Source organism: Pinus tabuliformis, chromosome 8 (assembly GCF_031772625.1).
Source record: "Pinus tabuliformis cultivar Carrire ecotype Pingquan chromosome 8, CPIR1, whole genome shotgun sequence".
Classification (NCBI taxonomy): Eukaryota; Viridiplantae; Streptophyta; class Pinopsida; order Pinales; family Pinaceae; genus Pinus; species Pinus tabuliformis.
In genome coordinates this window covers 1,691,329,966-1,691,344,558 of record NC_142294.1, presented here as the reverse complement: position 1 = coordinate 1,691,344,558, position 14,593 = coordinate 1,691,329,966, and the positions used below count along the sequence as shown (strand labels likewise).

The 14,593-nt window shown below is 36.4% G+C and overlaps 2 protein-coding genes across 2 annotated transcripts in view; both read left to right on the top strand.

Annotated features, from left to right (window-relative positions):
- Positions 1-6,414, top strand: part of LOC149242763 (uncharacterized) — a 51,030-nt gene extending 44,616 nt beyond the window's left edge. The window contains exon 12 of the mRNA XM_089371003.1: positions 6,152-6,414. Coding sequence (XP_089227129.1) covers positions 6,152-6,414 — 263 coding nt within the window. The remainder of the gene's footprint in view (positions 1-6,151) is intronic.
- The window catches only part of LOC149242762 (uncharacterized), a 34,737-nt gene continuing 25,985 nt past the window's right edge, over positions 5,842-14,593 (top strand). The window contains 2 exon segments of the mRNA XM_089371002.1: positions 5,842-7,199; positions 7,301-7,702. Of these exon segments, the coding sequence (XP_089227128.1) occupies positions 6,501-7,199; positions 7,301-7,702 (1,101 nt within the window). The 5' untranslated portion in view covers positions 5,842-6,500.

The window sequence follows — 14,593 nt, the reverse complement described above, 5'->3', positions numbered from 1 at the left end:
CCACTCTCTGATTGGCCTTCAACTAAACTTTGATTTGTCGAAACAGAGGACTCCCTTTAAAGTTAATCATGTTTGGTTAAAAGGGGATTTCTTTCGAGCCTTAGTCTATGATTATTGGCTGAAATGAAATCCTCTCTAGTCTTCTGCAATGGAGAATTGATATTACAAAATGTATTATATTAAAAAACATGTCAAACTATCCAGGGTTGGAAAACATCTCCAAGATCAACAAAGTGAGTTAAATTATTTAGAGGAAATGATTAATAACAAATGCTCTAATTTTATTTTCTCAGTTTTCTCGGATGATATTAAAAGTAACCTATGCTCTTTGGTTGAGAAGGAAAGCATTCTTGAAGCAAAATAAGAAATATGGTGCTTAAAAAGTCGTGCCATATGGATTAAACAAAGTGATAGAAACACAATTTTTTTTCAAAAATATACTTCCCATCGAAGGAATATGAATGCCATCTGAGACCTTCTCGACGGTGAAGGAAATCTAGTGAACACACAACTGGATCTGGAAATGGAAACTAGGGCTCACTTTTCTGGTTTATTTAAATATCCGAGTGGTGACAATACTTAGGAACAACTCAAAGCCCTCAAAATTTTTCATAAATTCTTCCTAGGGAAGGAATCATCAAGGATTGGTCAACTTATTTCCATGGATGAAATCAAAATGGTTCTCAATTCTTTTGCCGGAGATAAAAGTCCTGGGCGGGATGGTTGGTCTGTTGAGTTCTATTTAGCCTTCTCTGATTTGATCGGTTCATAACTTTAAAAGTTGTTGAAGAGGTGTGAATTACTAGTAACTTAGGTTACAGGGGAAATCAATGCTACCTTCTTAGCTCTTATTCCAGATTGTCACAAGATCTTATTAATCAAATTAATGCAGATGGCATAACAATGCTTAATCACACATTTAGGCTAGGCTCCAAACAACTTCAATGGCAGATGTAAGACTTCAACGAATCTAGGTGTGCAGGGTAATCTAGCAATGGAGTGGGAGGGCTTCATCCTAAAATTGTCCCGAGGTGGTCTCATTCCTAATGATAGTAAGGATGCCATTGTTTGGAAAAAAAATCTAGCAACAGGTCAAATTTCACCCAATCTAGCCTATGCAACGATCACACCAAAAAACTTTGTCCCATAGGTGAAATGGTAGAGTCATAAAATCTAGAGTTGGGACATTCCTAAAAAAATTAAAAGTTTTACTTCCTTGGTGTTGGAAAACATGATTCTAATGTGGGAAAACCTATCTCGTCGTGGGTTCATGGGGCTTAATGCTTTTGTTCTATGTAAGAGAGGTCCAGAAAAAAATGAACATCTATTTTTCCAATGTGATTTCGTTGCTACTATGTGGTAGGAAGTCCTTGTGAGCCTCAACTTTCAACTTTCAGGTCCAGTGAGTTACTTGGAGACAAAAATTTCTTGGTGAGACTAAAATATGTGGAATCATAAATCCCTTCCATTTTATGTGGCTTGGGGAATCTAGAAAACTCGTAACAAATTGATCTTTGAAAACCACCCTATCAACATCCACGGTATCTTGCCCTAAATTCTTGGTTTTTTCCATGACTATTTGAGATAGAAGAAGCCTAGAACATAATGCCTTATTGCTTCTCCCTTGGATTTCTCTTTGTACAACTCTGGATTCTTTGATGGAGCACAACAAAATGGAGTCTTCGACGGAGGAGCTATTACAAATCTCTACGGAAATACCACATTGCATATTTATATGAACACGTGGATGGGTTCCAATACAAAAGCAAATATAATTATATTTCTTGGTGGACCCTTGGTTGTTGCTTCCATTAAAGTGGTTTCACTTCATGCTCAAGGAGACTCTCAGTGTGTGGTAAGGTGGCTTAAAGGGAGCTATCAACTTAAAGTTAATGTTATTTTTTGCAGGAAGGAGAGAATTAAATTCTTGAAAGAACACTTTCAACATCTATCTTCCAACATGTTCATAAAGAGTTGTTTTGTAGGGCAAATGATTTATCGAAAAGAGGTGAAGATGAAGATTTAATCATTGTGGAAAAAATCTAGGACAACCAACTTCAGTGGAGAGGGTGCTTTCCGGCCCCTCCTAACCATTAGCTTCTGCCTCTCCAATTTTCTTAGTCATTTTTCGCCTATATGTATAGATATTAGTGGTCTAGTCTTTTGACTTTTCTTTTTGTGAGTCAACGTTTGTGTCCTTGAGGCTATTTATGTATTGCCTATAACTTTTTTGGTCTTGGATACCTCAGTAATTAAAGTCCTTGTAGTATCTAATCCTTCTGTAGCTGATGGAATAGTTGGTGTTTAGTTTTGGGTACATTTTTTTTTTCTCCTGGGCTAAATGTCTATTTATGCTCCTTATTACAGTTCCCAACTAGTTGTTGAAGATGTAAGAGTTGATCTCAGTGACTATACTTCTTTTCTTTATTAGAAAGAATGATCTCTTCTTTTCCTGGAAAATATTTTTAGGGCCATCATATCTACTTTTATTGCATTGATCCCCAAAGTTTTGGTGCCAGATTCGTTTGTGGATTTCCGTCCCGTCTCTCTTTGTAATACACTCTATAAGCTCATCTCCAAGATTATTGCTATGTGTATAAAGACTACTTTATCCAGGTGCATTTCAGAGGCTTAATTTGGGTTCCTGGAGAATCAATTGATTTAAGACGCTGTGGCGATTGCACAAGAATGTATCCATACCATCAAGGTGAAGAAAAAACCAATTATGTTAATGGAATTGGATTTTATCAAGGCTTATGATTTCGTCGATTGGGATTTCTTAAGATTGGTCTTACATAAAATTTGCTTGTATGTGATGAATATTGCTTGGATCATGGCTTGTGTTATTCTAGTTAATTATGCAATTCTTATTAATGGTGCTCCATCTAATTTTTTCATTGCTTCCCACGAGCTTTGTCGAGGGTATTCTTTATCCCCTCTACTATTTTTACTAGTTATTGATGGTTTGAGCAAGACAATTTCTAAGGCACTCACATTGGGTTTATTTTGTGGTTTTTCGATTACTTGCAATATATCAATCACTCAACTTATATTTGTGGATGATGTACTACTTATGGGAGTGATATCTATTCTGGAATGGACCTATTTGCATTAGATTTGTATCCTCATTTGGTGAGGCATCAAGTCTTTTCATGAATACAATAAAATCAACATTAATTGTTGCCTCCTGAGATGACCCATCCGTCATGCATATTTCTAACATCTCTGGGTCCGATAAATGTTGCACCATTAGACAAAGGTTTCAATTATTTCATATTTTTTCTAAAGCCTAATAAATATGGAATTAAGGATTGAAATTGATTAATGGAGAAATATCGAGCGAAGGGTGTCTCTGTGGTCGCATAAATGACTTACTTTGGGGGGTTGGCTGACTCTTGTTCAATCATTCCTACAAGGTATTTATGTATACTGGATGCACCTCTACCTTTCACCAAAGGTTATTATCAACAAGATCAATTCAACTATTTCTAATTTTATCAAGGCAGGTTCAAGGGACCCACCAAAATTTCATCTTGCTCGCTTGGAAAGCATCTGGAAAAGGGAGGAGGATGGAGGTTGAGGTATTTTAAATATTGAATATTTTGGTTGGGCTTTAGTGATAAAGAACCTTTAGCATGCTCTCAATGGTTGTGGTATTTGGCAGAGTATTATAGTTGCAAAATATTTAAAAATATTGTCTCTATGGGCATTGATTCAGACTGGGGCCGTGGTTTAAAAAATGCCCTCATGCATTTGGTCTAGTATGACTAAAATAAAAAATTGACTGATTGGAAATCTTAAATGGTATGTTGGGGTTGGAAATAAGGTGGAAATAGGCGTAAATCCCATTAGGGTATTTGAGGGGGACCACATTCTGCTGGTACATCTCATTCGACATATACACAACATGGGGATATATTATTTAAATCAGAGCTTTCTGAATCCTAGTTCGCCTTATTCATATCCTTCATGGTGCAACTCTAAACAACTTGGTCTATATGGTGTGTTGGTTGTGAAATGGGATTCTTACATACAAAACTTATACATGGATGGCTTAACATTAAAAGAAAAAGAGGGAAACCTGTAAATGGGATGAATGTACTAAAAATGGGCAGATTTATGCACACAAGGCCTATTACCACATCACTTTTGTTCTTCAGAAGAGTGACTCCTTGAGGTTTATTAGAAAAATCTGGAAATGGAACTGTCTATTAAAACTCAAGTGTTTTGGCTGGCTATTATGGTGGAATAAGATTCTGATGTGGCAAAATTTAAGCAGACATCATTTCTATGGACCAGTGATGTGTGTTTTGTGCGCCTCTGCTAATGAAGACGTGGCTTATCTTTTTTTACAATGCCCACTTGCAATTTCTACCTGGTTGGGTGTATTGAATATTCTAATGTTGAAGCCAACTTGGGACACTGTTTCCATTGTTGTTTGCGTGAAAAATTGGCTCATGGAATACATAGAGTGGTGTTCCCTTCCTTTATTCTTTTTTGAGGATTCTGGCTCTAGAGGAATGCCCATATTTTCCAGGGATCTAGTTGGGATATTAGCAGTGTTGTTATTCCATTGTTGCATACTTCAATGAGTATGTCTCAATGGTTAATCAGAAGCACACGAGATGTATTCACCTCATTAACATATGGGACAGATTCCTTGTTGGCTTTTTTGATGGGGCAACCAACAGTGGGAACTGTGGGTGTGGGGTATATATTGTTATCAATCCAGAACTTTGTTTTCATTTTATGTGAAATTGCGGTCAGGGTACAAACATTTGTGCATGGGTCATTTCTCTTTGGGGAGTATTATTTTGCGCAAAATGGCTCTCCATTGACAATTTGGTGGTATTCAGAGATTCAAAGGTGGCCATAAATTGGTTTCAGGGTCGTACAACTTTTGAACACCACAAGCTTATAAACTAGTTGTAGAGTATCAAAGAGATTCAGGGGGAATTCCTGGATTTGTCTTTCTCCCACATATATCTGAGTAGAACACTGTTGTCGATGAGCTATCCAAAAAAGGTCTACATCAACATCCGGGGAGTATATTCTACACTGTTTTTTTCAAGGACAAGACAAGGGACTTATGGTATATATTCATGAATTAGGCAATGTCACGTGAACTTTAAGTATGTGTTTGCTAATTTCCTGTTATGTTTTTTGTATGACTAAAACACATTTTTTGGAACATGGCCATAAAATGTGGTAATGTGAAATATTTAAGCAAGAGGCACTCTAGCCTAGTATGGTAGAGATGTTGTAATGTAATATTTAACATTTTGACTAAGTCAAATTATATAAAAATTAATTAAATTAAATTAAAAGATTAATGTAATGTAAACTAAACATTTTAACTTGGTAAAAATAAAGTAAAAAATAAAAATAACCCGTAAAAATAATGATAAAAATAAAAATGATTATAATAATAGAAATAAAAATAAAAATGACCTATGATATTGAGAATTAATGGTATTTACCCATGGTATTCATGTGAAATATAGCCTATTTAAAGAGGAAATTAACCCATCCTAGATCCATCTTAAATCCGGATCTACCAAGCCCCAAATATCCAATCTCTTGGGATCCAAACATATCTTTTACAAGTGAAAAGAAATTTGATCCTCTAGACCCTTGGATTCCCCAAATATCCAATCTCTTGGGATCCAAACATATCTTTTACAAGTGAAAAGAAATTTGATCCTCTAGACCCTTGGTAAATCCAGATTTAAGATCTAGATTGGTTTTATGATCTACAACTCACATAAATAAAACCTTCAACAAATTAGGGTTTCAATCTCATTCCTCATTAGGTTGCCACTACAACGAGGAACACAGTGGTCTCCCTCTGCAACAATAACACCTCCATTTATCGTCTTTCCTTCCGCACTTTGAGCGCCACTGCAGACACCCGCATTAAAACACTCTGTCGCAACAACAAACTTCAAGACGCACTGGATACCTTCAAGCACTTGCTTTCACCTAAATCAACATCCAGCCCCACTCTCATCCCCTGCAGTCTCTTGTTAAGTAGCTTGCTTCGACGGAATCAACATGAATCTGCATTGTCTATTTATAGTCTTATGATTGAAGCCGACATTATCCCAGATCTCATAACTTTGAACATTATCATCAATTCACTGTCAAACAGGTAGAATGGATTACGCGTTCAAAGTGTTTGAAGGAATCGAAGCACATGGGTATGTTCCAAATTTCGTAACCTTCAATACCCTCATCAAAGGGCTTTGCAGGAAGTTCAGAGTGGAGGACTCTATCAAGGTTTTCAACCAAATGAAATCCAAAAAACAAGAGCGTAGTCATGTTACATATAATACCCTAATAGGCGCTCTGCAATGCCGGGAAATCCCACAAGGCATTCGGGTTGTTAGCTGTTATGTTGCAAAATGGCCATGAGCCTGACACATTCACATTTAACAAGGCTCATGGATCGGCTATGCAAAGAAAGTAAGCTCTAAGAAGTCAACAAACTACTGTATCTGATGATAAAAGAGGGGTCTAATCCGAATCTTATTACATGCAATATACTTATTAATGGTTTATGTAAACAACGTAAGTTGGATGAGGCAAGGAAGCTCTTCTCTGAAACGTCCGAGAAAAACATATCCCCTAATGTGGTCACATACAATGCACTTATTAATGGTTTATGTAAGGAAGGCAAGTTGGACGAGGCAATGAAGCTCTTCTCTGAAATGCCTCAGAAAAACATATCCCCTAATGTGGTCACGTACAGTTCGCTTATTGATGGTTTATGTAAGGAACGCATGTTGGATGAGGCGAGGAAGCTCTTTTCTGAAATGTATGGGAGAAATATATACCCTTATGTTGTCACATACAATGCATTTATTGATTCTTTATGTAAGGAAGGCAAGTTGGACGATGCAAGGAAGCTTTTTTCTGAAATGTTCCAGAGAAACATGTACCCTAATGTTGTCACATATAGTGTACTTATAGATGGTTTATGTAAAGAAGGCAAGTTGGATGAGGCAAGGAAACTCTTCTCTGAAATGTCTGGAAGAAACATATGCCCTGATGTTGTCACATACAATGTACTTATTGATGGTTTATGTAAGGAAGGCAAGTTGGCTGAGGGGAGGAAGTTCTTCTCTGAAATGTCTGAGAAAAACATATCCACGATGTTGTTACATGAAATGTGTTTATTGATGGTTCATGTAAGGAAGGCAAGTTGGATGAGGCAACGAAGCTCTTCTTTGAAATGGCTGGGAGAAACATATGCCCCCATGTTGTTACCTACAATGCACTTATTGATGGTTTATGTAAGGAAGGCAAGTTGGCTGAAGTGGGGAAGCTCTTCTCTGAAATGTCTGCGAAAAACATATGCCCTAACCTTTTCACATACAATGCACTTATCAATGGTTTATGTAAGGAAAGGCAATGGCAGGAGGCCACCAGAGTGCTTCATGAGATGCTAAACAAAGGGTGCAATCCAGATGTTATCACATACAACACTGTTATTGATGGTCTTGGCAAAGAAGACAAGCTTCAGGAAGCTCTCGGGTTATTAGATGTTATGGTGAAAATAGGCTTTCCTCCTGATCAAATAACACAAAGTACACTTATAAATGGATTTTGCAGAGCGGGTAATCCGGAGAAGGCAGGGGAACTTCTTCGAGAGATGCCAGAGAAAGGCTGCAGGCCTAACTTAGTTACGTATCGTACATTAGTACACTAGCTTTGCAAGCATAATAGGACAGATGAAGCTCAACAGATCTTCTATTAGATGCAACGCCAAGGTCAGAGCCTTGATGTTGTCACATACACCGCATTGATGAATGGACTCTGCAAAGTGGGTAATCTAAAGGAGGCAATAAAATTGTACAAACAGATGAAATATAGAGGTCCATCTTGTCCCTGATATGATTTCATGTGCCACTATAATGGATGCACTATGAGCCTCCATGAGTTAGTGGACAGTCCGCACCCACTTCCCACTCGGCCAGTAAATTTTGTGTATTTTTTTTTTCAGTGTTATTTAGTGGTTTCATATTAGGAGAGAGATGGGTTTGATGACCCATTAGCCCCTAGATCTTCTCTGTCAGGGCATTCCATACATTGTATCTTTTATGTTCCTGCATTGTATTTTTTATATTCATCCATTGTATTTTTTTTACAGAAGACCGTTTGGTTCTTCCGCATTTTATGGACATCATTGTACTCAACAGTCTCTTTGACCTACTTTATGGTCATTAGTTAGACATAAATATAATTATCTTATCTTATGCAAGGACTGCACACTCGAAAAAGCCCAATAGAATATTTCATGACATCTTCAAAAAAGTTTGATATTGCTGTTGTGACATATTCAGCCACAAATAACAGTCTGTGACGATATTGCTGAAATGCACATGGCAAGATTTATTTAGTCTTTTTGACCTACTTTATGGTCATTAGTTAGACATAAATATAATTATCTTATCTTATGCAAGGACTGCACACTCGAAAAATCCCAATAGAATATTTCATGACATCTTCAAAAAAGTTTGATATTGCTGTTGTGACATATTCAGCCACAAATAACAATCTGTAACGATATTGCTGAAATGCACCTGGCAAGATTTAGTAATAGGGAGTAAATTGCAATTGATGAAGTGCAGTGGGAACTTTGGTAATTATAGGCTAGGCAGGCAATCTGAAACAAGCTTGGTGGCTGTGTTGATGGAATCATCCAATTGAAATTTCCAGAAAAGTGCACTATGTGTTAAATATGAAAACACATCTGATTTAGTGCTTAGTGGATGATACATCTTTATTAAATGCACTAGTTGTTCAGTCTGAAATGGGTTTGGCCTAGCAGTTGGTGTGTACTTGCAACGAGTGTAGCCCCCCAGGTAAATAACATTGACAGTGCTCACATATATAACCTAGAATTGGTTTGCTAAAATGGTTAGTGAGTTGTCATTTGACATTGATAAAGTGGACCTTGCAAATAATAACAGCGGTGAGTTGCAGATTCATCTGATATGCTATTAGTGATTTCAAGGTTGTTAAGGCTTTCAAATACTATACAATGTATCTGCCTTTGTCGCAGTTTACATTAGCTGAATTGTCTGTCTCAAGTGGTCTTGAGGAATTGTTTTATGGAAATTAGTGTTAGCATTTGCTTCCAATAGTCACAATTCCTAATTTAGGTAAAATAGATGAACTTACTGTAATAGCACCTACTAGTATAGAACTTGCCAGCGTTCATATAAATACTATGAAGCTCTGTTATGGGTGTGAATTGATGGAGGGTCTACTCATGGTTTTCTCTAGTGGTTGAGTTGCTAATGCCGAATTGCTTATGGGAAGTTTAAGGTACAATTAAACAGTCGATTAAATTAGCCGTCAACTGCATTCAGTAATTTTGTACCATGTGACAAACTTTAACAGTCTGCAGTGATCCTCACTCTGGGTCTCATATGGGTGCGAGGGGTTGTTTGAGAAATTGACGACTTTTCATGATGTCATATAAGTAGTTTATCCAGATTCGCTATAATAGGACATAAGACCATATGTGCATTGACCTGGCAACATGGCATCGGGTTGTCTTAAAACTTAACATGGGAACTTGCCTCACTGGGATTGATGTTATCGCATTGAACGTCGTCTAACTGTATGAACACTATGTATTTCAGAGGCTATGTGGTAAATTAATCTACAACAACAACATGAGATTATGGAAGCAGAGATCGGACCTTATCCAGAGAGGTCTGCTGAATCTAACTGTACTTTGTGGCTGTGGCAAAAGGTGTTGGTTTAACCATCCTCCAATTTAGAAGCCCTCTGCTTCTTTTGCTATATTCCTAAATTTTTTGGACTAGGGTCACTTCCTAATCAGTTGCTTGCACATATGAAGCTCGAATGACAATACCTATTGCTTAAAATGGAAACCACACATTGGATCTACATCTCACAGTGTGTTAAGATCAATTAGTTTAAGTTCCTTTGCATGGCTGATTTGAAGTGCTACCTCTAAGCTTCCATTCTGACTAGAATACCGAAATTTGCTGTTGTCACCACTTGTAAATGTGTCATGTTGTTAATAATAGTCTTTGCTGGAAGTGAGAACTGTGTAATTCATCTACTGCATATTGCACCAGAATTATGATTTGCAATCCCATGTTATTGCCTTTTCAGCCCTCAGTGGTGTGGCTTGGGGAACTTTTCCTCCAATAGCTTAGGGATCTCAGAAATAGTGTACCTTTATTTATAATATTATTTGGGACAAAAATATGAAATTTCGTGTTTGCTTAATGTGAAATGCCAGGCTGCAGCATCGCATCTGCAAGAACTAAAGGTAAGTGTCCTTCAAGAATAAGGTGACATGAACGATAGCAACTGATCTGTTTTCTAGATTGAAAATGAGAACTAATCTTTCTTGCTAAATTTTACAATTCTTTTCAGAATATATTCTATTTGTATGGAGAATATTTTATAGTCAAAATAATTGTTTGAACAACATAAAAGACCCTATATTTTCTATCAGATTTTGATCGTTTCTATCATATTTTGGTCTCTACACTTACATACCATGGTTAAAGATTGTTTTTGACAAGGTTACAATGAAATTCATCCAGTCTTATCTACACAAGTTGGGGAATTCGACCATTATAAAGAGCTTCATAATGTCCGTCAAATTCATGGCAACCCCGGTTACAACTCAGCAAGAAATTACCTGTTGCTTAGTCAATCAATGCCCTGGATCCTGAACAGACAATGTTAGCTTGGCTTATGCACCCAGTTGACTGGATAAGGCACCTCAATCACATTTAAACCTGTAGACTCTGTCAACTTTGCAAAAAACGTAAAAGGCCACTTTTGTTCTTGAAGTGGAACACTATGAATCTATTCCTACATTTTCAACACCAGAAGGCTGTTGACTAGCTTCTGATGTAGAAGATTGTTCTGGACAATTTCCTCCAGCAGATTCAATTGTTAAGTCTAAAGATAATCTAATGAATCTGTTAAGTCTAATCTAATTTAAGTGTCCCATGAAATTGTCAAATTTGCAACTTAGTCCAAACCTACAGATAGCATAATGAGTGAAGAAGTTGCATGTTAGGCCCTCCTGGTTAATCCTATGTTCCACAAAGAGATTCAGAATAGAGGAGAGGATAGTACAATGTTATGGGTAACAAAAATAATAATGCAATTCTGGTGGATATATTCCAAAATTGAGCAAAAGCATTTAATTGTTCAGTCCAACATCAAGCCAGGTTGATGATATAAACGTATGTAGCAAGATAAGAATTAAAAGTTCTAGTTTTACCTTCGAATTATGTCTCAAAGAGGTATCTTCATTTGAGGGATTCAGGTCATCATACAGATCGAATCATTCTTCCTAAGACATGAAATTAACCTATTTTGCGCTGAGGTGCGTCCAGAAAGCATTTCTCCCTTCTGATAGTAAGTTAAACTTGCTTATCAAAGTAAATATGCATCATTGAGAAGTGCGCAATTATGGTGAAATCTTATAATATATTTTTTTGGTTTAAACTTTAGTCTGACTATGAATGTTACAAGGAGGTTAAACATCAAAAGGCAGTGACCTTATGCACTATAAATTAGAGTTACTTCCAAGCTGCAGACAAAAATGCACTTTGCATTTTATATCTCAAACACGTTTCAACAGTGCATACAAAAGTACTTTTTAATGTGCCACTCAGACTCTTATCATGGAATAATGAATATTTAAATAGAAGAAAAGAAATAAAAAGTAAAACTGTTACACTTCAACCATAGAAAATGCATACAGACAAAGGATGCCATGCAACAAGGTAACATTTAAAGCACACCGAGTATTTTCAACATCAAAACAAGATCATGTGAATAATATACTTCCAATTCTATTAAGAAAAAATAAATTGCAGGTCATAAGGGTAGACCAAGAGGATCGAGGACACAAATTTCGTGTGAGAATGATCCTCTCCTTAAAATGATGGTGTACATGTCATGACAAATTTCCCAACAGTGTCTTGATGTAGAACAGACATGCTGGTTGACCAGACCTTTAATGGAACATATTTACCCTCTTGACGGACATTATGAGGCTCTTCATAATAGTCAAATTCCCCAACTTGTTTAGATAATACTGGATGAATCTCATTGTTAACTAGTAACTAGAAATCCCATTAGCCTTTATTTCCTGTGGTGAAATTGAGATGCTCTTTCCATGTTGATTTGGGCAAACATTTTCTGTTTGTGTCTCTCAGGTGGGCTTCTTAAACCCCTCGATCCTTGATAACTATTCATTTTACCTCAACCAATGATTACCTTGTAATGCCAGCTTCTATTCGCTGTTCAGCATTGCCCCCTTCTGCCTTTGCTAGATATAGTTTAGTATTTTTTGGTACTTGTCTTTAGTATTTTTTGGTACTTGTCAATTTTTGTTTACTGTTCAGTATTGTCCTTTCACTATGTTCATCTTTAGTATTTAGTGTTTCTACATCACATTGAGAAACCATTATCCTGTGAAAGTTATGGCTCTAGTTGCTCTGAAGGCCCATGTTGACACCATTGGCCCTTCATCCGTTTCCATTTTGTGCTCCTTCCTTCATTTTGTAAGTTCACTCCTCTATTTACTTGGATTTATACAATTTACGTGCTACTACATTTTATTTATTTATTATGAAATGCATCTAGAAATTATTAAGGTCCGGTCTTTCCATATCCACAATATTAGATGTAATTCATTAGCTCGTTCATCGTGTTTTTATGCTTAAGCCTTGAGTCAATGCAACCTAGTTGGCAACGTAGGCAAACTAATTGGAAGCATTAAATCTTCATATTTGCTACTGGGTCGAGGCAATCTTCATTGTTTCATGTTGTTGACCAACTGACCTAGATTTGGGAAGTTGACGACTCGTTGGTTATGGCTTCGAATGACATGTCTTCCATTATGTGAAGCACCAGGTTCAATATTTTTGATAATGGTTGGTGTTGAGCAATACAACCAATTTTTATTTTAAAGACAACTTGCTAGATTCTCCTCTCTCTAGTGCAAGCTTGAGAGGAGATATTTGACATGTAAACGTGAGATATCCATTTTAAATGTACACTAATTTTTTTATTTGGATGTTTACAAATAAGAAAATTTCCTTGGAATTAGGATTTAATATTTTCAAATTTTGGATTTTGTTTCGGTGAAATCTTTCATGCAACAGCCAATTATTATCAATGTTGGATTAATAATATTTCAATAGAACTTCCGGACAATGTTTTTTGGGAAAATGAGTTTGTGCATAATGCTATCTTCCTCTATCTTATACATTGATCTACCTCTTGTCATCAATGCCCTGTATTAATGCACTAGATAACTTTTTGACCACATTTCTTCCGCAAACTAGTTTGTGCACAATGCAATCTTTTCATATTCTATATATTTCATGACAATAAGATTGGTGAACATAAAACTTGTGTTTTTTGGTAAAATATAGTATCAAGGTAGGCTTTAAAAACTTGGGTCAATTTTTTGTTGATAAATATTATATATGAAAGCATGCATCTACATCTAAAATTAAAATGGAATTTGTGATGAAGCAACTATCTCAACAAGAATGTAGAAGCTTAAAAAACAAGTGCAACCATATTGAATGAGGACTATTAGCATCAACTATGAATTAATAGAAAGTGAACTTAATAGAAAACATCTTTCTCAAGGGTTATATAAAGTGAACTTGATAGCTAATAACTTTCTCAAGGTTCCTTTGTAAACACTATTTTTCTAATTTTCTATAAGATGTTTGCAAATGTACTTATTGGAGTAGGGATTGCTCGTGGTTATCTGGTGTGGATTGCAATAAAGCCTAAGAGACAATGAGACGGAAAATTCCTCAAGGATAGTGAGGGAGTTCGGTCTCATTCCTAGCTCAATTTGGTTTTGTGATCTTGGTGTTGGTTTTGGTGAGATTGCGGTTTGGTGAGGGTGGAGGTGGTTTAACCTCTGGATTCCCTTGGTTGTTTTTGGATTGGTTTATCCATGAGATCCCACATTCATGCTTGGAATATGGCATGGGGGTGACTGACCTGAAAGAAAGATTTGGTTCAACCATGTCTACAGTCAGGTGGTACATGGAAGTCCTGAACCTAGTCGGATTTGTTTATGTTTAATAAAAGCTAAGTTATCTTGCTTTTGTACTTATTCATATGTGGATTTAATGACTATTATCTCACTGTAATGTAATTTTCATGGTTTAATGCTGGTTATAAGCATGGCTATATGACTAGTTATTTCCATGGTTATTTCATGTATTTACTTGTAACTGAAAGGATAATGTATGCAAGACCTAATTGGTGTCAAAACATTTAAGGGAAGAGGGTGGTGATCCTTCTTGTCAAGTATCATATGATTTATCAGTCATTTATGCTCTGTCTTGTATTCGTTTCCTATGGATTGCATTGATGCTAAGAGTTTGATAGAATGTCAGTCCTAGTTGGGGATGGTCAGGCCTATTCCTAGAGTTAGTTTTTGATTTGTAAGACTTGTTATTATGTAAATCACGGATTCTAGAAGTGTCATTGAGTTATAGGTGTTGAGATTGCAACAAGATGATGGAGCTTAGTGAAAAGAGTCGCC